General features: G+C 43.7%; 1 protein-coding gene and 1 long non-coding RNA gene across 3 annotated transcripts; one reads left to right on the forward strand and one right to left on the reverse strand.

Moving 5' to 3' along the window:
* Positions 1 to 626: 626 nt before the first annotated feature.
* LOC146441345 (serine/threonine-protein kinase PAK 3-like) lies at positions 627 to 10,579 on the reverse strand. Of its 2 annotated transcripts, none has more exons than XM_085051515.1 (12): positions 10,394 to 10,579; positions 9,037 to 9,074; positions 8,481 to 8,600; positions 7,853 to 8,003; positions 7,473 to 7,536; positions 6,751 to 6,799; positions 5,671 to 5,783; positions 4,967 to 5,084; positions 4,261 to 4,360; positions 3,642 to 3,838; positions 2,290 to 2,427; positions 627 to 779 (listed from the first exon to the last, which is right to left on the reverse strand). In XM_085051515.1, exons 1-12 carry the CDS (start codon positions 10,515 to 10,517, stop codon positions 639 to 641), a joined length of 1,353 nt encoding a protein of 450 aa, XP_084907641.1. In that variant the 5' UTR covers positions 10,518 to 10,579; the 3' UTR covers positions 627 to 638. The 2 variants fall into 2 exon arrangements, with proteins under 2 accessions (XP_084907641.1, XP_084907642.1); XM_085051516.1 differs by lacking the exon at positions 10,394 to 10,579 and adding an exon at positions 9,682 to 9,965.
* LOC146441346 (uncharacterized) lies at positions 10,022 to 14,746 on the forward strand. Its single transcript, XR_014849863.1, has 3 exons — positions 10,022 to 10,144; positions 11,923 to 12,056; positions 13,555 to 14,746. It is a non-coding gene; the product is annotated as an uncharacterized LOC146441346 (long non-coding RNA).
* Positions 14,747 to 22,442: the final 7,696 nt, after the last annotated feature.

Raw genomic sequence — 22,442 nt, forward strand, 5'->3', positions numbered from 1 at the left:
GATGAACAGTCTGATCCCAGGAAGAGGCAAGCGTCCAGGGCTGGTCTGCTGCCACTTGCTGCTAAAAGCACCTTCTTCCAACCTGGGGCTGCAGATGCTGAGGCTGATCTGTGCTCTGCCAGAGCTCTTCTGGGGCTCAGCACTGGGCACAGCTGGGCCCACTCTCACCTCACATTGACAGCTTTGCATCAAATGGGACCTTTCAGAGTGCATTGACTGATGTTGTTGCTTTTGCATTTGAGTAAGACTCTCATCCAGGCAAAGCGATCAATGTTAATTATACAAAACCAATGGCTGAGAGCTGAAACCCTCCAGAGTCACAGCTGAAAGACTGTATCTCCACACAATATTTTGTCTGCTCCACTCTTCATTTGTGTCTGGTTGGAAGTGCAGATGTGCTTTTTTCCTTTTCCAGGACTGGGCAAAATCCAGCCAGTGGGCTGTATTCCAAAGGCAGTACAGTCTGGAGTTTAGGAATGAAAGAGACCCTTCTCCAATTCCAAACCATATGTAAATCCCCCCATAAATGAACTTTCCATCTTTAAGAAACAAGAGACAATTAAAAAGTGAATGTACAGCTTAAACACAGTGTGAGAAGGAAGGGTATCTTCCAACTGAATTGAGGTTTTAAAAAACTTTTATTCTGAGTCCCACCCATCGCTGAAACCGGAAAAAGAAGTTCCATCATCGCCACATTTCCTGTCCTCCCTCAACTGTCTTGCTGCAATGATCAGAGAGGTGAGGCTGGAGAGAGGATCAGCTGTGAGTAAAAATGGATGCTGCCCAAAGGAAAAGAAAACAAATGAACCATGACTTTCCAAACTCATTTCCTCATGGGCTCAAGCCCTATTCCTCAAGATACCAGAAAGATGCAGAAATAGGTCTGAGGGAACTATCTGCATCTCTGTATTCATGTCCAGTACCTTTCTATCACATGCCCAGTACCTGGGGTATGCCCAGGAATACTTGACCCATAATTTTATTAATCCATTTATCATGGTGTCTTCAACTTGATGCAATATTTGCCCTGCCAAGACTCTGGGAGTGCTACTTGCTGTTCCAGGAATTTTCCTCTTTCAGGAAACTCAAAATATTGACTTGGCATCCTATTTCTCATAGACATGGGCTATTTTAGTCAAAAAAGATGGAGAGCATAAGTTGCTCTTCAAGAAACCCAAGAACAGTTAAGAAATGTTTATCCCAGCAGGATCTGGGCCTGTGTGTTGATCTGAAGACCACTGAGGTTTTCAGCACCAAGACAAGAGCAGGGAGACAAGTGGCAGAGTGCTGAAAGACTCAGCTCTGGCTTGCAGGGAGAGCAATGTCTGCCTTAGCATCCCCTGCACCTCCTATGCTGGCTGGCACCTTCACAGCAGGGACAGCCAAGTGGCACCTTCTGCAGCTCCCAGTCTGCCACAAAACCTGGCAGCAACCCTGGTGCAGTTCTCATCTACTCAACTGTGCCAGGCAGCAAAAAGGGCTGTGATGAGTCTCGCTCTGCTGTCCCTGTTTTGGTGGCAGAAACCTCTGAGAGTAGGGTAGGAGGGACAAGCTGGGGTCCTTCAGATGCTCACAGGGAGCACCCCACAGCCCTTCCTTCCCACAGCCAAATCTTGAACCACTTGGCTAGGATGGCTTCATCACCAGCACCATTTCAGGCCTCCATACCTCAGATCATCATACTGCAGTTCTTTTGCTACGAGGGAAAACTGAACATGCTACCAAAACACAGAATGAGGCAACAGAAATGATCAGAGGATGGAACATTTCTCCTATAAGGAAAGGCTGCAAGACTTGGAATTGTTCAGCCTGGAGAAGGCCCTGGGGAGACCTTACTGAGACCTTTCAATGCTTTAAGGGGGTTCCTAGAAAAATGGGGATGCATTTTTTATCAGGGTCTATTAAAAAGGGGAAATGCTTTCAAATCAAAAGAGATCAGGTCTAAGGAAGAAACTGTTTATGAGGAGAGTGGGGAAACACTGGAACAGGTTATCCAGAGAGGTCCTCGGTGCCTCATCCCTGGAAACATTCAAGGTTAGGTCAGACAGGGCTCTGAGCAATCTAATCTACTTCCAGATGTCCCAGCTCATAGTGGGGAAGTTAGACTACATGACCTTTAAAGGTCCCTTCCAGCCCAAACAACTCTATGATTCTACTCAGTGTTCACTTGAAAAGCACCTAGAGTGGGCATTTATATGAGGGGAAGGCCATCTGATGCCTTCGAATTTAGCTGATGAGGAAAGCAATACATTGGACAGCTGTTTCACTTGCAGCTGCTTTGCATTGTACCTGCAGGAGTTGCTCAGCAGACCATCGAGTATCCTCATCAATCTGCAAGCAGCAGCTCAGAAAGTCCTGGAACACAGCAGACGTTTCCTCAGTGCTCTGCAGCTCTGGTATCCCTCTCTTAGCTATGAGACCCAGGGCCTAGAGAAAAAGGAAGCACGAGACTCCACCTGTTTCTTATCCCTAACTGCTCACATAGTACCCATTTTTAAAACTCCGGCCTCCAGTGGCAGTTTTTTCCCCAGCAGAGGGTTAGAGATGATTTTTCTGCACCAACAAAAAGACCCCACAAAACAGCAGCCATAGCTATTCCAACATGCAAATGATTTTGCCTTCACAGCTGATTTAATTGGCTGACCAAGCTAGTAGGAACTACATCAGCCAAAAGCACATTTTGCTGTTCTGAGGATTGCCTTTATAGGCTTTGCAGACTCTCTTAAAAAGTGAATTTGGTCTAACTACATTATTTCCAAGCATTGTTATATACAATTAATCTCTGCAGTGCTCACTGGTGTCTAAAGCACAGCTTCCATTAAAAAAAAAAATCAAATCTTTTGCTCTCTTCCCGTTAAAATGGTAATCAGATGTCAAAAAGGAAATCCATCAACTTACTCCTTGCTTAAAGGAACAGAAACATTTGGAACTTCAGTTCAACACAGACACATTTAGTTGCATGCACAAATATTTTATGAAGAAAATGCCTTATTGGGCAGACAGGAGGCCATCTGCAACTCTGTCTTTCATCAGACTCGAAATTCCCAATCAGCTTCACTTCCATGGTCAAAGAAAAACTTTTATTGGTCTAATCAGAAAAAGGAATAATTTCATCCCTATGGTAACCCTCTGCTAGTTTTGATACTAAAGTAAGTGCATTCATGAAACTAATCCCTGTGCTAAAATGTACTTTTAGGAAAGGATTTGGTAATGAATAATTAAGGCATTCCTAGAACCAGAGGCACTTCCTGAAAGGCTCAGGTAAGTAACTGGCACTGGTGGGAGACACAATTGAAATGCTTTTCATACGAATTCCCCAGCTGGAGAAACTTGCCACTGAACATTTTCTTTCATTTTGAGACAGCTCAAAAAAAAATCAAAAAGTGCATGAGAAATTTGAAGCATCACTGAAGGTCAAAATGGCACATTTTTTTAACTGGAACACATCACTTCTCTTCTGAGGTTCTCCCATAGATGCAGACAAAGCTACACCAGATACTAATTTGCTCCAGGGAAAGATTTTGGTAGATGGGCCTTGGTTGAACTAGTCTAAACTGATGGGAATGGGATTTTGTCTCATGGGAGACAGAACATGGTACAGATTAGAGAGACAGTGGCATCTGCTAGTATTTGCACCTTACCTTAAGAGGAATTTCCTTAGAGTAAGGAGGTTCTCCTTGCAGCATTTCTATGGCCACAATGCCAAGGGACCAAATGTCTACTTTGGTCCCATATGAATCCTTATTCACATATTCTGGTGCCATCCAGTGAGCCGTCCCAACCATTGAATTCCGCCTGCTCTGCTCAGAAGTCATCTGAGCGCAGAGGCCAAAATCAGCTGAGGAGGAAACCCAGTGTTATTAAAGCCAGCTTGGATTAAGAAACCAAGCAAAAGAATTTCCCACTCTGAATCTGAGAATGTGATGTTGAACCTAGCTGGAAAAGCAGGCATGCTCTGTTTCCTCAGGGTTGTAGACAAGGAAATATGGAATTGGCCACTTATAGAAACTTCCACATTTCACTCAGTGGTTTTTATTCACTTGAAGTTTTAGATTGTAACTCCCTCCTTCACACACAAACCAAAACACTCATGACATCTTGTTTCTCTCAAGACCTCTCTGCACGTTTCTGCTGCACTCTTTGCTTGCAGCAGTGGTCTGTGCACTCCCACAGGCACCACGCTTGGGGAACTGGTGGTAAATCTTAAGCAGCCCCACACCCCACATCCCAGGAATGCTGTGCCTGACTGAGAATACCTACCCAGTTTGACAGATCCGTCCATTCCAAGAAGAATGTTTTCACTTTTTACATCTCTATGAATCACGGAGTTGGAATGAAGGGAATTTAGTGCTTGCAGGCACTGATAGATAAAAAACAAATAAGAGGGTAAAACTTAATCATCTGATTTCATCACAAGAAAGGAAATGGCTCTAAAGGACTTCAGTTCTAGCTGGAAGGTGAGTAGTAGCAGAACATAGTGTTGTCAAGAGGAAGAGTCTGCTGCTTCACAAGTAGTAGAACAGTATCTTTGTAGGTGAAGGCATATTACCTTTTGAAAGAGAAATGGCAATTTTTGTTACAGACTGTTCCCTGAAAACACAGAGAGAATGACTGCTGCTGCAGGGCTTGGGCTCTCTCCATCAAGGTGACAAACAATGGTTTGCTGTTAGTATAAATTCTGCTACCAGCACGTTTACTTTTACAGGCAAGAAATTCAGTAGAGACAGGCTCCAGGCAAATGTTCAAAGAGGCAAAGTTGAGAAGAGTAAATAAAATTTTGAAAAAAGAGAGTACCACAACAGTTGTGCTGGCAGGTCCTTTACCCATGACACTCTTGCTTCTCCATATCATCAAAGCAACACAGAAACAAAGCTCTGAACATGAAATCACTCCTGTTCTTACCACCAGTCTGGAAGTACCAGCCTGCCCAAACAGTCAGAAGCACCAGTGGCATCCCTTCCCTTACCTCATGGCAGATGGCTGCCATCTCTCCTTCAGTCATATGGACTTCTTTAATGACACTGCTTAAAGGTCCTCCATCCATGTATTCCATAATTATCCAGAGTTTATCCCTAACAAGGTAGCTGAAAGAAGGAAACAATGGCATGGAGATGGAAGTGCATAGATAAATTACCTCATGAAAAACACTACAGTTTATTCCTCTTTCCAGGGCACTTGTAAATGAACACAGAATAAAAGGAAGAGGTATTTCTCCTAGGTTATACACTACTTGGAATCTGTGCAATCTAAATGAGAAAGGCCCATCTGTGAAAACTGAGATGTCTTAGATGGCAAGCAAGGGAAAAATGCATGGAAGTAATTTCTATTGTGAGCTATCAGCACTTATAGTAAGACACAGAAAATATGTTAAACTTAAAAAAAGAAAAACCCAAACCAACCCCAAACCAACAAAACCACATGGAGGTAGTGAATTTAGAGGCTGTTGTTTTAGTCAGACAGGGCTGACCCAGCTTCTTCAAAATAGGATTCCAATGATGCATGCCAGAAAAGATTAATGCAAACGAAATGCACTCTCTTTCCATATAGTGTATACAAATAGAAAAATAAAAGTAAAAGCTCAGTTCTCCAGCAGGGACTGAAGGGGTTTTTCTACCCTTTGTCTTGCAGCACATAAATGAACGTTCACATGACAATATCAGAACTACTTACCTATCTAAGTAGTTAACAATATTGGGGTGCTTATTGTCCATTACAACTAGTAGTTCATTGACAATTAGTTCCTTTTGGGGCTGTTTTGCAAGACTCACTTGCTTTACGGCCACCTAAAATGACATTGAAAACCATTAAACTGAAAAGTCTGTTGCATGAGATCGGAATGAACAAGGGGTGAGTGCTTCTGGAGTGAGATCAGAATGAACATGGAGAGAGCATTTCTGGAGTGACGGAGCCCAGCTATGCCAAACTGCATTGGGATTACACATTAGAGTTTAGTCACTGACATTACAACAGCCCATGTCTCTGCTAGCTCAGGTGCTAGTTAGGACACATGGCCATAGACATTTTGCCCTGTCAGGTTGGCAAAAATTGTCTCTTAAGCTATCAACCCCAAAGCTCTAACAACATGCTCTGGACCTAAATTATTTCCCAATGGCCTTAGTTTATAACCACTATTACCATTCACACAGAGTTTGCAAGAACAAAGCAGTTTTGTTCCTGTGAAAATATCACAAAATATCTGGGAATCCTTGAGTTTGATATTTTTTTCAAATACAACTGTTGCTCTTCTTGATGGCATAACAAAGCAAACACAGACAGACATAATGGATAAAATGCCATCCTAAAAGGATCATTAAGGTTATTCCCCCAAAACACAATCCTACCACTTCCTAACTTGTTGAATTTTGATTTTGCAACTCTAAAGAACATTCTTAAACAGTTTAGATTTGCGACTGTTTTCTGGGTTTAAAAATAAATAATCCACTCCATGGCATTTTATGGATATGCCCTGGGTCCCTTGTAGACCTCTATCTAAGCACAGTTACAACAAAGTGTAGCACTGCAGGGAAGACTCAGATGTATTTACTGACAGCCTTAAATGATATTTCAGAAATCTTAAGCTGTAGCTCCAAAGAGTTGTACAAAATGGGCTGGGCAGGCTGACACTAGTCTGCACTTTGGAGGAGCAGCCTTTGCAGGAAAGATCTCCTGGAGACCCAGAGCTCCAGCCACAGCCCACACCAGAGGGAAAAGCACTCCAGAGCTGCAAAATCCAGAATAATTGACACTTACTTCTCTTCCTGTGGCAGTATCGGTTGCTGTATAGACCGTTCCGAAACCCCTAGAAACAAAAGAGTAGCAAAGAAAAGAGAAGCCATTTAGTTCCTACAGGAGAAAGCCAGCCCAGATAGGAGCTCTCTGCTGCCTAAAGTATTTATAAAACACCTGGTTTCACCTATTTTTCAGTACAGTAGCCCACCAGCCCTCTGCCATGCAGGATGTCTAAAAGAAAACTTAGGGGCAACATGAAGGGCTGGTACAAATCTCAAATATACACACTGGATTTGTTTAAATTCAAAATCTAAGTGGGGGCTGGGGTGGGGCACAGAGCATGTCTACAAAAACTGCAAAGTAACCTTTCATTCTTTTTCCATGTTGCCTTGCTGAGTCCTTCGAACTCTTACTGCTCTGTTCTCAGATCTCTTATTTGAAACTATCTAGGGCCCTATTATTTCGAGACTAAAAGGATTTCTCCTAAGAAAATAGGTAAAGAGGCGCAAGGCACTTGGGGACAGGAGATCTGCCAGGTCCTGCTCCTTGCTGAAGGCAAGATACTGTGTGAAGCTCTTTGATAACACCATCTGATCACAGTTATAAATTCTGACCAGTACTGAGAGACAGAATGATCTAAACCCAGTGTCTGAACACTTTTGCAGCTTGGCTGAATTCACACTTGATCTTACACCAGCCAAATACCTGGCCTGGTCTGGAGGAGGAACTGTGGTTGGACTTACCCTTTGGCAATTTTTTCCAATCCAACATATTTTGTCACAGGGTCTCCCACACTCACAATGCTCCCTGAAAGGAACAAAATGAAAGATCACTTCAAAGTGGTGGTACAACTGTCCAGCAGATCAGAAATGCAGCCCCACTCTCTGGGGCTGTGAGCTGTAGTCACTTGGGTAACAATGAGACAGGCAGCTCTGTAGCACAGATGGCCTTCACAATGACTGGTTTTCTACAGTCCTTTGAAGAGTTACTTTGACAGGAAACCAGGAAAAGGGAGAAACATTCAGGGGAGCCAGACAGAGGGAAAGAACAGGTACCAAGACAAGTGTTCATCATCTATGTACATTAACACTGCTCTATCAGACAAGAACTGCAGAAAACCTACTTAGTTTCTCTAGATTTTCCTCCTCTATCCTCTTTTGCTCTTGGAAGGTGTTGGTATACAAACTGCTGGTGCTGGAGCTCTCAGGTGTGGGAATGCCCATTTCAGAGGATACTGGTGAAGTGTCAACTACTATTCCAGATGATGCATAGATCTGCGACAAGAAATCAGTTTGTGTCAGAAAGGTGGCCAGCAAATATACTTCTCATCAGTATTTCAAGCTTTAGGGATTGGCCATTAGGAACCATGTTCCCGCCCTTCAGAGGCCAACCTTCTCTTGACATTGTAGGGCTCCACAGGATTCTTCTCACCAAACTTTGGTCATGTAAAAGTTACAGGTGTAGTCTAAGCTGCTCATTTAGGTACTTACACTGGGAGCATTTAAAGGCACAATGCTACCTCTTATCCAATTCTAAGATAATGGAATGGTCCCTATCGGAATGCCAGGAAAATGATGACTAAACTTGAAAATTCAAAGCTGATTTTTCCAGGTGTCAGTGGCCAGGAGTAGGGGAAGAACTTTGTCATTATAGGACTCCAGCCCTCAGAATTTTCGACCATGTGCTGCCTGATCAGAAACAGGCAGTTCTGAATTACACCAAAGACAATGTGGACCAAAGATGGCCCTTACTGATTCTGGATGTTCAGGTTCTGGTCCAAAACCAGGTGGAGCTTGGCTGCTTTCCTCTTCCTCCTCATCTTCTTTAGAAAAAAAGTGAGCCAAATCAGCTTCTGATTTTGGTTTTTTACTCTGTGGACAGATAGCAGTATGAGCAACAGGGAGTTACATGTGATTTATAGTCTTAATTATATGCAGCAATCTGTACTAAGCAACTGTACTAAGGAGGAATCATAAACTTTGAAAGAAATGGGATTCTAAGCTGCTAAAACTAAATTAGAGTGGGCTAATTGGACAGCAATGCATATTGTTGTGAACTATGTGTTACACCATGGCTTAAAACAAACAGCAAGAAATTTTCTGTCTGCAAAACCAGACTTTCTTCTGCTTAAAAGCTCTTCAAGAGAAAATTACAAGACAGCCAGGGACCCCTTTTTTGCTGATGCAAAAACACTGAAATGGACTTTCTTTCAGGCTACAAGGCTGGCACCTATCACAGCAGGCGAAGTCCATGGCTTGCTCCATGGTTCTGAAATGGTTGGAAATCAGAGGTTATTTTGCCACTCACCGAAGCACGGGCTTTTCTGTATCCATGTATGACTTGATCTGCAATGGGCAAGGGAAAATAAACCAGATGTTGTTAGAAAGCTGCCTGTTGTGGAGAATCCCACAGAATGGGTCAACCCAAATAAAGAGCATTTTTCTTCCAGGATGTCCCTCCAGTAGAAACAATTAGTTTACATAGCAAGCAAGAACACAACACAATACGCTAGGCTATACTTTTTCTACAGCCAATGTAAAGTCAGACCATCAAATCTTTTAATCACAGAATTCAGAAAATAAGTTGCTTTCCCTCAGTTCTGGAGATAACTGCAGAGTCTCTAGGCAGAATTTTCAGAAGCTCTGCCAATCTGCATTTTGGAAGCTGTCTTTTCTAACCAGCAAACTGAGGAAATTATGGACTCCACTGCCAGAGGCCAACCTGTGCAGGGAAAAGAACCCCTGTAGGTTCAACTACAAAAGCTGCCCACACCCCACTGAACAGCTACAGACATGCCTTTTTTGGCTGAAGCTGTTGACATGAGCCTTACCCAAGTTCTGGTATCTTAATGGCATTTTTGTTTCAAAGCCAACTCAGTTACTAAAGGACAGCATTAAAAACACATCAATACAAAAGCCAGATTGCCTGCACCTAGAGAAAACCTCTACTCACTTGCTACGTGGGTCACCAGCCAGACTTTGTCTGGACAAGTATAGAAAGAATAGGCCAATGGAAAAAAATGGCGAACTGCAGCAGAGATTCGCTTGAACATTTTAGCGATGCTGCGCAGCAATTTCACAGACTGTGCACTGAAAAGGGAAAAAATGGCTCCCCCAGTGCCAAGGGGCAGACTGTCAGCTGAGCACTCTTGGATCAGGAGAACTCTCTTGCAACAAGCGTGCCAAAGAGACACTGGACAGTTAGGACAGTTAGGCAGTTAGGCTTTCCAGGCACCTCAGCAGCATTCTGTTGCCAGCACGACAGAGTGGCAAGCTTCTGCTGACATCACAATAGCAGGCGTTCTATACCGGTTGCAAATTTATGCATGGCAACTAAATCTTCTGGAAAGCTAATGAAAAAAACATCCTCACAGTCCTATTTCTCAAAAGATCCAAGAGTACAACACACCAAACAAGTATGCCCTGTACTCCAACCTGAACACTGAGAGGAAACAAGGACTTGAAAAAACGAAAGTAAACACGACCTTTGGTCACTAATGCTTCCAACTAAGAATGGGAATGCTTCTCCCATCATCATTAATTCTGAAAACAAGGAACAAAGGGAAGTCACAGTTTCAGTGACATTTAAGGGCCAAAAGGAGAAGTAGAATCCATTTCAGGAGTATTCCACAAGGTGGAATGGTTTCAAGTTACTTCTTGCCCACCTGAATGTTGAACTTTGCTCTGAGTATGGAGCCTGACATCCCTTTTTTGCAGCAAGATGTACCCCCTGATATAAAGCATTTCTCTGGAATTTGAAATTTCTTTGGCTCTTTGGAACCTTAACATTTGAGAACATCCAAGACAGCTGGATTCTGCTCCAGTTCTGTCCTGTTGGAGCTCTGTAGCAGCCTGGCCCACTCCCCCTGGAATGCCCTGTAGATGTCAAGCCCAAAGAAAGCAGATTTAGAATAGTCAAAAGCTGCAGCCTCACAGATCTTTACCAACATAACATGCTACATTTTAAGATGACTTGCAAACATTTTGGTCAGCTGTTTCATGCCCAGAATGGCTGGAGAGCCAAGGGTGTTTCCATGGCAAGCAATGGCCCTGCAGGAAGCAGGAACAGCAAGTAAAGGGAAATGGAATTCTCCCTTTGGTGATTACTACTTAACAGGCATTGGAGTTCAAATAGTGAGGATTCTTTCAAACCAGTCTGTGGTGTGCAGGGATAAAAGCCATAGAATCACTTGCCCTTTATCCTGTGGAGTAAAATGGATGTTCTTGATTATTGTACTATGGTGAATTATTGTGCTCTCTGGAATAACTGTGCTATTTTTAAGGCTGCTGTGATTTTGGCACGTGTCTTACTCTACAGCTGTGAAGTGTGAGTTGAAAATGTCTGTTTGAATGGGAAGAGAGCTCAGTTTTGTGAAAACAAGGATCAGGAATCCTTAGTGCACTAAGGATTCCTGCTCTGGGCTCTCCCTAAATTGCATTGTGCTCAAAGAAGGTCAGCATAGTACCTCTTATTATAATCATTATTTTACGAAGAGAAGAACCACTTCTTAACTGCCTTCAGAATCATTTGCAAAGGACTTTGAGGACCTCAGACAGCCTATGCTTAGTGAAACCTCTCATCCCCTATTTTATGTAATGGTAAATCTCTCTAACAGCTTAATATTTCTTATATTGTGGTGCCCAAAACTGCCCCCAGCACTCGAGGTGAGGCCACCCCAGTGCAGAGCAAAGCAGGACAATCCCCTCCCTTGCCCAGCTGGTGATGCTGTGTCTGATGTCCCCCAGGACACACCTGGCCCTACTGGCTGCCAGGGCACTGCTGACTCATGTTCAACTTGCCATTGACCAGGAGCCCCAGGTCCCTTTCCACAGCGCTGCTCTCCAGCCTCTCACTCCCCAGTTTGTCTGTACATTTGGGGTTGTCCCATACCAGATATAGAATCTGGCACCTGTCTTTGTTAAACTTCATACATTTTGTTTCTAAATGTTTTCTTTTTAAACTTTATAGTTTTGTTTGGTTTGGTTTGGTTTGCTTTGGTTTGGAAGCGGGGGTAGTTTGTTGTCTTTTTGGTTTTTTTCACCGGAAAGAGGACCTGGTCTTCCAGGTTTCTCAACCTTTCAAGACTGACATTGAAATAGTAACAACTATTAGTTACAGCATTTCCAACCCTTGGGTCTTGACTATATTTCAGTTCTGCCACTTACATTCTGCTTTCTCAAACAATCCCTACAGATTCATTCAGGACTGCCAGGCAGCACCAATAAACTTTATTGGACAGCTCCTGTGACTGCAGTTCAGTGCCATGTAGAGCAACCTCTGCATGTCATTTGGAAACTACCTGGGGATCCTTTGAGTTGAAAAGCAAGGTGTGCATTGGAAATAATTTTTTATCATTATTGCTGTAAGCAGACCGACGTATCCATGCTAACATTCACTCCGTCAACACCTAGACCAGCAGATACTTTAACATCATCCCTTTACTTTTCAATGTGTAGAAGACTTTGCATGTTTTCAGGAAGTCTGTTTTGATCAAAGACAGCATCAAATTACACCAAATACCCATCCAATTTGCCAATCCAACATACATGCTAGAGGATGTTGTGAAAAAACAGGCACTTGTGAAAAACAGATGTGCTCTTCTGGTTTCAGTTCAAAACACAATTAAATTTTACAGAAGCAGCAATGAATTTAGACCTCAGGCACCTGTATGCTTTTGTAAAACCTGTCATTGAGCAAAGCTAAGATCCTGAATTCTTATGTTTTCGGAAGTGTTTCAGGTGCTGTAAATCAGCTGACAACCTGACCTGGAATATTAAAAACAAAAATAGAGCCCTACCAGGTCAGACCAAAGCTTCATTGAACTCTGTGACCTATATCCAGCTCCGTCTTACATCTCCATCACTGCCCAAAAGCAGATGCTAATAAAACGCTAAAGAGGCTAAAAATGATCAAGAAGAGGGCAGGCTGTGGTGACACTAGAGGTCCAGATAGTCAGGGTATTAAATAGGCTGGTGTTTGCCAGCGATATCACATTTTGAGTGCTGCCATTAAGACTCCAAACCCTGCTGCAGCCCACTAGAGAGAGATCTACGTAATTAATGTAAATGGAGCAATCTAAAATGAGCAAGATAAGCAAATAAAACACCCCAAGAACACCCAAATAAAGAAACTGTGGAGATCAGAAACAGTCTTATAAATACTCCAGAGTAACAACAACAACAAAAGGTCTAAATTCCTCAGAAATGCAGAGGGTCAGAAGATGGTCACCTGCTAAGCTCAAGGATTGACCTACTCTGAGAGACAGTGGGCAGTACTTCATACCTGCATTGGGCTGATGAGCACCTTAATGCTCAGCCCAGCAGCAGGTTACTCCCAGCTGTCTACTCTGTGGCTTAGCCAGCAGGGAGGATCATTATCTTAAACACGGCCATAAATTGTGTATCTTCTTGCTTTTCAGTGACAACGTATGGTTGAGGATACCCATTAAAAGCGACCTGAAGAGCTGAGGTTTTTAAACACAAAGCATTCCTGCTCTCACATCTTTTCCACCTTGCAAAGCACACACAGGTTATTCCTCTTTATCCTACAAAACCCAGCTAACAGCTTCATTAAGTCCTTTGCTGATTCCAAGTAAATTTTCTGCTGCAATGACTCCATGTGACAGATTTGAAACAGGGCACAAAAAGCTTGACTTTTACTGTAAAAAACCACTGTTCTCAAACAAAAGAAGTATATTTTTTTTGGGGGGGGGGGTCTCGTGGGGGGGTGGTTGGACAGTGAGTGTGACCATTTAATTGCTGCAGGAAATAAAAGTTTGTAATATGCAAGCCCCCCGACACTGCCATTATTTGGACTTGCTTCCAGGACACAGGTGCAGTCTTGGATACGATTCAGTCCAGACGCTTTACATTGTCACAGCAGGAGTTACACCCTGGTTCCTTGTCCAGGCATCTCTGCATTGAACCAATACGCCAGCTAGAAGCACCGCTAAAGAGGCTGTCCCAGTACCAGAGCTGTACCATCAGCCTGCACAGCCCTACCGCGGCCACCGCCTCACCATAAGCCGATGTACAGAATTCATAATTCGTCTGCACGCAAAGACTAAAAGCTTCCAGTTTGCCGGAGGCTCCCCGTGTTCCTCCTTCCTGCGGAGTTTCAGCACCGCGGACAGCGGCAGCCGGCGCGGGTCCCGATGCCCTTCCGCCCCAGGGCGCGCCCCGGCCGGGCCAGGGCCGAGCTGGCGGAGCCTGTTAGCAAACTGCAGCCTCATATCCCACTTCTTCTTTGTGTCTGGGGACAATCCCCTTCTTTCCCAAGCAGCTCTGTTCCTCAGTGCTCGCTGCTTCGCTCTCCTCTTGCTGCACGTTTACTATGAGATCCAGAAGCTCTGCAAAGCTGACTTGACGAGCTGTGAATGGGAATTTCCCTCTGCAATTGTTCAATTCTTTGCTTTGTCTCCGTGTCTCTGCCTGTCTTTTCATTTTTATCTTCTATGCAGGGAAGTCAGTTTCACCACAAAGTGGCAAGTTAGGTTGAAAACGCCTCACTCTCCAGGGATGTCTCTTGATCAGGAAGGACCTTCCATGAGCATAAGAGGAAGGGAGTGGAAATAAAAATATTAGCCTTTCTTATAGAACAACATTATCTCCCCATTTTCATTAGTTTCCATGTCTGAGAAAGTTCTACTTAAATATTCATTAGCAAAAAGAGGATACTTAAAATTGAAGCAGTAAAAGTATTTGTGATGTACAGCATTGTAGGATTGAAATACAGCCACAAAATTTTTAAGAAATGCAAGGCAATTTGATGGCCCAACAAGAAGCCGAATCAGACACAGGCACTGTATCTGCAGCTTCATCAGTATGATGCTATGCATGGTTTTATTTCCACCTGGCATCACCAGCAGGCTCGAAAAATGGGATTTCCACACAGTCCCTCCAGACATCTTCAGACTCCAACACAGGCCCTGCTCAAACAGCCAAAGAAGAACACAAAATTTGTTCCCAAGCTGGACAATCTCAGACTTTAAGGGGCCACATGACAAATACTCAGTTTTGATGAACTGCGGAGGTGCATCGGCCTGAAGCGGCCGATCCAGAGTCCCAATCCCCAACGGTGAACATGGCTCAGCTCCCCGAGGGAGAAGACGCATTCTCTTGGGGCTCTGAGGATGACGTCTAAGCTGCCGCACTCCTCCCCCGGAAAGTTTGTTATTAGTATATTGGTTCAAAGTTTTGCTACCCCGCCCATTCCCTTCCCTTGTTGCTGCCCCCTCCTAGAAAGTTCTGCAACTGCCGCTTTCCCATTGGTTACTATGTGACCCACCCCCCCCCCCCCCCCCGTTGCATATGATTTGCCCCCTGGCTTGTCAATCTGCTCTGTACCGGAGCCCGTTGGCTCCGCCCCTGCTGCCCCGCCCTGGGAAACCCGTATCCCAGTATAAGAACCCCTGTTCCCCGTTATCTGGGCTCTTGGATGCCTCGTGGTCGTTCGGGGCGAGATCTTCGTGTTTGGCACTGACCTCCTCGTGTCTCCAACTGCCCGAGGGTCTTCCGATGCTCTTGCTCCTGCTTCACCCACAATAAACTGAGCCTTGGAGACCTTCAGCCCTTTGGACTCTATTCTCGGGGGCCGGAAACCTGTTACCTCCTCCCCGCCGCTGTGCTCGACCCTCTGCTACGAGGCGAGGCGGTTCGACCCGGAGCCGACAGGGCTAGCCGGAGGGAGGGAGTAGGAGGAGGGGCTGGTCGAGGCCGAGGCCTACAGCGCCCGAGAAGCTCCTACCACAATGAATCACCAGTTAAAAGCTGCCTTACAATCACGAGACAATGTAACAGCAGGTAATACACTAGCGCAGATGATTGATTCTGCCTCCCTTGCTGGTTCATCCACCAAAACAATGGGCTCCTCCCAGAGATGCCAGGCGAGGTGAGGCTGGGGCTCCCTAACAGGAGACAGGCAGGATTTTGAAGAAAGAAGTGTTTTCAACAATAGTCAGAGGGCTAGAAGACTAAATGAAAGGAGAGGATGTGCTGCAGGACTTTCTTGCTTTTTAAAGTGTAAATGCCGAACACTTCCAAGCCTACATGTGACTGATTTTAGAGACTCTCTTTGCTCACTCACAATCCACCTGAGAATACTGTTCACAAATCGGTAGCAGCTGCCACCCACAGAATGAGGTGAGAGAGCATTATGTTTTCTTACAGGAATAAGCATAAAAATGGCTTTGCCACCTGTATTCGCATACAGGTGAACTGTGGCTGAAGTCTGTAGAATTACAGAGGGCCACTCTTACTGTACTGCTCTGGCAAGAGGCTCTGAAAAGGGAGAAATGGAGACCACAGTAACATAAATGTAGTGTACAGTTCTGCAGGCTTGCAAGGGAAAATTCAGACTTGCTTGTATTCCAGTAGCTTTAAGCTGCACAGTGTTGAATCTGGATCAGGACAAATTGCAGAAGTCTTGCCAAGGTGTTCACACAGGCAGTTTCTCAACAGCTTTGTCACTTGGTGCTTTTACTCCTAAAAAAAAGCTAGAAGCATCACAGGAATGACATTACTTTTAAACATATAATATACAACAAACTACAAACGCAAGTCTGTGCTTGGGAATAGAAATGGGAGAAAAATACACTTGGTTGAGCCTTTAAAGCATAAGAAAGCAAGAGCATCCTGGAAAAAATGCAATGCTAATTAGAAAATAAATATATCTCACAGTTCAATTATTCTAGTTCTGATTTGCTATAAATAGAAGGAATTTTTGATCCATAGCAGTGCATGTTTTGTTACTCATCTTTAGTCAGTGGTAGAGAAGAGGGAATCAGGACTTCTAATCTTCCTTCATAATCCTTTTGAAGGGTTTTCATGAAGGAAGTACTGGGCATCTAACTGAATCTCAAGGAGACCATGTCCTAACTACAGTCCTGGAAAATGTTGTTTCTGTAGAAACCATGAGTTATCCTGACATGATTTTCTTTCCAGAAAACAACTGTTTCCTAAAGCTCCTGGAAATCACAGTGGGATGGGCCAAAACCCATCATCTTTATGAAAGCTTTATAAAAGTGGCCTTCCCATGGCCTTATAAGCTCCCATCCACTTGACTCCCACGCAGCACAGTCTGAGATGGAAAAGCCATGCCATCTTGTGCCAGCTACACACAGCAGGTTTTGTTAGGAAGTTTTTCACTGATGTAATCTGGAACAGACCATACCAAGACAGTTAAGGCATAAACCCCTTGTATCATCCTCCCACATTAAAAAAAAAAAAGGTTCTTTGCAGGTGACAACCTGGAAGACCTGTGCTTTCATGGGTCAGCTGAAAGCTATATGCGAGATACCTGCCTTTGCTGCCTAGTGGAGCACTATACCACACAGGATAGCTGTCCAAAGGGCAACAGCTTCCCCCTGAGGCCAGAATCTGTTCCTGCTCCTAATCCTATCTGCTTCCTGTTCTCATCTTGCCTCAGCGAGTTCTCGGCTTTCTGCTGGGTCTGATGCGCAAATCAAACCAAACCCACCCTGCAAAGAGCTGGAAAGATTCCTGACCTGTACTATGGCCTCAAGCACCAAAATACTGCACCAGTTTTCAACTCTAAGGGCTAATGCAGCAACTGTTCCTTGCAGCATTCCCAGAATGGGGAACTGGGAGGCCTTCCCAGGCCTTCACTCCAAATTGCTCTTTGACACTGACATCTTGTGACCAACTGTGCATACAACAACACACCTGCTCTGATGGAGATGGGACCCTCCTTTCAAGGGGATGCTCATTCCATGTTGTATTCCCATCTTTTTTTCATGTAGGATCAGTGGCTCTCTTCACAGGCCAAAGTATCAGATTCAGAGCTAAATGAATACCAAAGACAAATCCACTCAGTGTAAACAGAAAATGCTGGGAAGTCTGTTCCATCTGTTTCACTACCCCTCCCCCCCCAAAACAAGCCCAAAATGAAACCAATGTTTCCAGTGACTGCACAGCACCATTAACAAAACTGCTTCTCCACACCCCCCTCACCAGTGAATTCATTGAGAAAAACACAGTTCCTCTTTTTCTCTGCTGCTTGCTTAAGATGCATCCTTCAATACTCGCCTCTCGAAGCCAGTAACTAGAGCCAGCAATGCACTGAACTTCCCCATGTTTAATTGTCCTCTACAGGAGGCAGGACATTCAGTCATCTGTAAAAAAAGTGAAAAAAGATTTCTGAAAAAGTAAGGTACTCTAGCAGTCACTACCAAGGTTCTGTTACATGCATCCTGTACATGGAAGCTATCAGCACCCTGAAGGGTTGACTGGGTTTGCACATGGAAAGGACTAGAATGTGACCTTGCTGAAATGTTCTAATGTTCATTCCATGTTCATTTACCATTAAACTCCATAAAAGTGCTCTATATGTATATACTCCAGCTGAATAAAAAACATATATAAACTACAGTTTAGATATCAACTACAAGCACAGAGCTGTATTGGATTGGTGGTCATCCAAACTTAGGATGCAACACCTGAAGTAATCACAGGCACCTGAGGTAATCTCATTACCCATTGGTTCTTACAATGTAGAACCCTAAGAAAAACATTGTAAGGGTCAGCATTTAGGCTGCTTACCTCAGTGAGTACATGCTTTCCTACATGTTCTCTGCTATTCTTGGCACCAACTTACAAATCACTGAACTGCCACACCTATACCAGTAAATCAGACATGTCTGGGATATTTCTAGGCACTCAGGCCAACCAATGTGGAAGCACATTATTAGCACAGCTTGTGCCTGTGCTAATAAATTCTCTCATTCTCTAAGCAGGTTAGTTGCATGCTAACAGCTTCCAAGAATGTGCCAGCTCCAGAGGAATGCTCAGAAGTCTTGGAAGTGCTCTGCTTGGCACAGGCCAGCATTGTGCCAGCCAGCATCTCGCAGTTTGCTGAGAACAGATAATCACATTCCTTTGCACAGGCACTGGTTAACTTACTACCAGAAATGCTGCCAAATCCTCCCAGCAGGGAGTGTCCAAATACACTTGATATGCCAGAAGGATGGGATGCCATCCAGAAGGATCCCCATACTTTGCTCTGGTAAGACAAAACCTGAAACACTGTGTCCAGCTCTGGAATCCTGCTCTTGGAGAGCAAGAAAGAAAAAGACCTGTCACAGCAGCTCCAGAGGAATGCAACAGTAATGATGAGAGGACTACATCTCTCCTCTGAAGAAAGGCTGAGAGAGTGGGAATTCTCAGCCTGGACAAGTCTCCAGGGACATTTATTGTGGCCTTTTAACTATGAAGGGGTCTTGTAAGAAAGGTGGAGAGAGAATTTTTACCAAGGCCAGTAGTGACAGAACAAGTGGCAACAGAGAACCAAGAACTAAGAAGCAGGTCCCTGAAAAAAAAAAAAGGCAAAAAAGAAGCCATTCAGATAGACGTTCAAAATCATTGCAGCAAAACAAGAGAGTAATACAGGATTCGATAGTACTTATATTACTATATTTCATTAACTTGCAAGAATTTAGTAGTATTTAAGTGGAACATCCAACTTGCTATCTTCTTCCAACAATGATGACTTAAAATTATTGAAATTATTGAAAGGCATTTTAAAAGAAGCATTATCATACATGAATCAACCACTGAGCAAAAAATGACAAGTTCTACAAGTATCTCTCTTGCTCTAAACTGTTTTCAGATTTAGGTTTCAGATTTAGGTTTTCAGATTTAGATTAGGATGGACATTTTAAGCATTGTTTTGAGGTTCAGTGAAGTGATTTACATGAAGGTTATGTACACGGCAACTCAGCAACATGGGAAAGTTTAGCTACTATGCAAACAAGATAACCGAGATTCACAAGAAAACTACCAGAAAAATCATTCAAAACACCTGTGTGACTCTGTGCCATTTTAAGCCTTATATTTTTACCTCAAATTTACTCTTTGAATGCTTGCTGTGAGTTCATGGTTGTCCCAGCTGCCTGCCTGTGTCAGCTCACACACTGTGAAAGGCCAGGTAGGTCCAAATTTACTTCTGAAATTGTAATATGTTTTAATAGCAGAAGTTAGACCTATGTAGCTTAGTCTGATATGCCTTAAAATTTCCATGATTTTTGTGAAAGAACATTGGCTTTTTTTTTTTTTTTTAATATTTACTGCTGAATATGCCTCTTCTAAGACCAGCAACTGTATCCCACAAAATGTGCAGAATGATGTAGAGGATTACAAGTGTCTAGGCCACCTTTTCAGGGAGAAAAGTACAGTGTGATACAAAGAGAGATTTCCACAGTCCACCAGTTAATGATGTTGGAGAACACAGCTACAACCTGTGAAGATTTAAGGTAGCCATTGGTAACTTAAACCAACAGGAAAGACACTTACTGGATGTCCCTGAGGAAAACCATATTTAAGAACTACAATCGTCTGCTTGTTTCTGAGGATGCAGGTCTGCCAATGGTGATGCTAACAGCTTGTATGAAAACACACTATGCACAAAATGTGGTCCACTTTCAAATAACCAGAATGCACTAATATCTGTATTTTTCTGCAGCACAGCAGATGTTATCAGGTAGCAATGCCTTTTACCCAGAAACTACACCACAGATGCTCTGTGAGGCTGCATGTTTTTGGGCCTTCCAGTGTGTCTCTGGACAAGGGATTTGTATGGCCAATTTCTCACAATCAGACAAGCTGCAAGAGACCTCTGCCATTCACTTTTACCCACAGATGACCCCATACTAGGCTATGTTCCACCTATGTTCTGCCTAGAGTCCCTCTTAGCAAAGAGGAAAGTATTCCTGTTACCAACTTACATATAGAATGAGCACTTGGCTTATTCCTTATGTATGCAGCAGCAGTCTCACCAGTAGTGCTTAGCCCAGAGGATTTTCAGCTTCATATGGTCAGTCCCACAGGTAAGCAATCCTTTAGAGTGCATGAAGGAATCCCTTGGAAGAGCTGCACAGCTGGCACACTCTTCCAAGTGCCCAGTGTATTTCACAATTGCATTGAGCTTGCACCCCAGCTGGTGTGCCATTTGTGACTCTGTGTTCGCTGTGCCACCCTGTGTAACCCTAATCTAGGAAGATAGGCACAGCCCTGCTGGTTTGAAGACAGACCAGACCATGGTCTTTTGCCAAGGTCCTGTTTGTCTAGTGGGATGTGTCTAAGATCCATCTGAGCTACCAATGCTGTAACTACCCACACAATGAACTGACAATTCAGCAAATCTCTCAGTCAGGCTGTCCTTGGCTGAACAGGGATCACAGGGGTTCTGCCTTCCAGGCTTTCCTCCTGCAGCTCAAAAAAGTAATAATAAACCCACCTCCCCTACATTTGTACTATTTGCACTTTCTTTTCACTGTGTGGCAGGATGTTGGTACTCGGCACCTTTTACTGCCTAGCAAATTTACTGATCTCCACTGGTCAACCTGTGTCGACAGAAACCACAATAGCCATGAAACTCATTGTGAAAGAAAAAGCATTTAATCCAGTAATTCACACTCCAACAGACAAAAGCAATACTGACACCACTTCCCCGTTTTATGTGCTCACTTTCTCTGCAAGCTATTTTAACCAGTTTTGCAATGGCCTGGACAATGTCTGTCACAACATATTGGTCTGACAGCGCTCCTCTACCTTGACAGGTCACTGTCAGTTGGAAAATCTCCAGTATAAATAAGAAAAAAAAGTATTACAATAGTCACTATCTATCTCAAAAACTTGGAGGACAAAGACAGTAAATATTTCACACACCAAGATGATACTCAGATTAAAGGTTGTGTTAAACAGTGAAAAAGTCTCTAAATAAAAACCTTCCATAATCCTAATTTTTCCTACTGAGAACATGGAGTGTCCAATCTGATTACGTGCTATCACCAAATTACTGAATATCAATGTTAATCAAACTAATATTTAAATTGATAGCAAAACCAGACAGGATCAAGATCACGATTTTGACAGGATCTAGACAGCTTGAACTTGGTTCAGATCAGGTCTCACTCCATTCTAGTCATATATCAAGTAAGTGAAAAAAACTGCTCCTGTATCAGCTGCTGTATTTTCAAGATAACTTATTTGGCAGCTGAGTTGAGGAAAGGCACTGACTTCCAGGCTGTAACTTAGAAATGTAGAACACAGCAGGCCTTTAATGTGTTTTTTTCAACCTACAGACCACTCACAAATGCCAAATGGCAACTGATACATCAGCAGTCTTTCACAGCAATGCAATGTCTTCTCATTCCTCTAGAATTATGGGATTTATATTTTAAGCCTGCACTTCAAATCCTTGAAGGTATTTATCCTAAGCTACTGCTACTCCTTTTCAGTGTAATTGCTGCACACTGAACTTAGTGCTTTATGTTTACAAACTATCTATTCAACAGTCAAAAGTTTCGTAAAAACGAAAATAATTGTTCCATGAGCCTATGAGCAGCTGAGATTTGCCCAAGCATGGGGCCAGACTGGCAATTCTAGCACCAAAAGCCCAGGTTTTAGCACCATCTTGCTGGATCTTAGATGTTCACCACATAAATCTGGACAACCACCGACAGAAATTGTGCCGTGACACCTTCCCGGGCCATCACGGCACTACCGATGGGCTCGCTGCGCCACAACCCCCCGGCCCCTGCGGCAGTCCCCAGGGGTGACGGCTCCATGCCACGCTTCCCGTCCGCGGTGACAATCTACCTAAATCTTACTCTCACGAAGTAAGGGCTTTAGCAGCCCCAGCGCTGCCCTCACGGCACCCTCACCTCCCCCAGCCCGCGCTGGGAAAGCCCCGCCCCC

Source organism: Lichenostomus cassidix, chromosome 2, assembly GCF_008360975.1.
Source record: "Lichenostomus cassidix isolate B80296 chromosome 2, HeHo_3.0, whole genome shotgun sequence".
NCBI lineage: Eukaryota > Metazoa > Chordata > Aves > Passeriformes > Meliphagidae > Lichenostomus > Lichenostomus cassidix.

Bases quoted from the DNA above. Each gene is read 5' to 3' on its own strand.
- LOC146441345 (XM_085051515.1), bottom strand. From the start codon at position 10,517: ATGTTAAGGTTCCAAAGAGCCAAAGAAATTTCAAATTCCAGAGAAATG. The intron at 9,075-10,393 runs GTGGGCAAGAAG...TGCCCATTGCAG, and splicing joins GAGCAAAGTTCAACATTCAG to ATCAAGTCATACATGGATAC. The intron at 7,537-7,852 runs GTAGGTTTTCTG...TGTTCCTTTCAG, and splicing joins GGAAAATCTAGAGAAACTAA to GGAGCATTGTGAGTGTGGGA.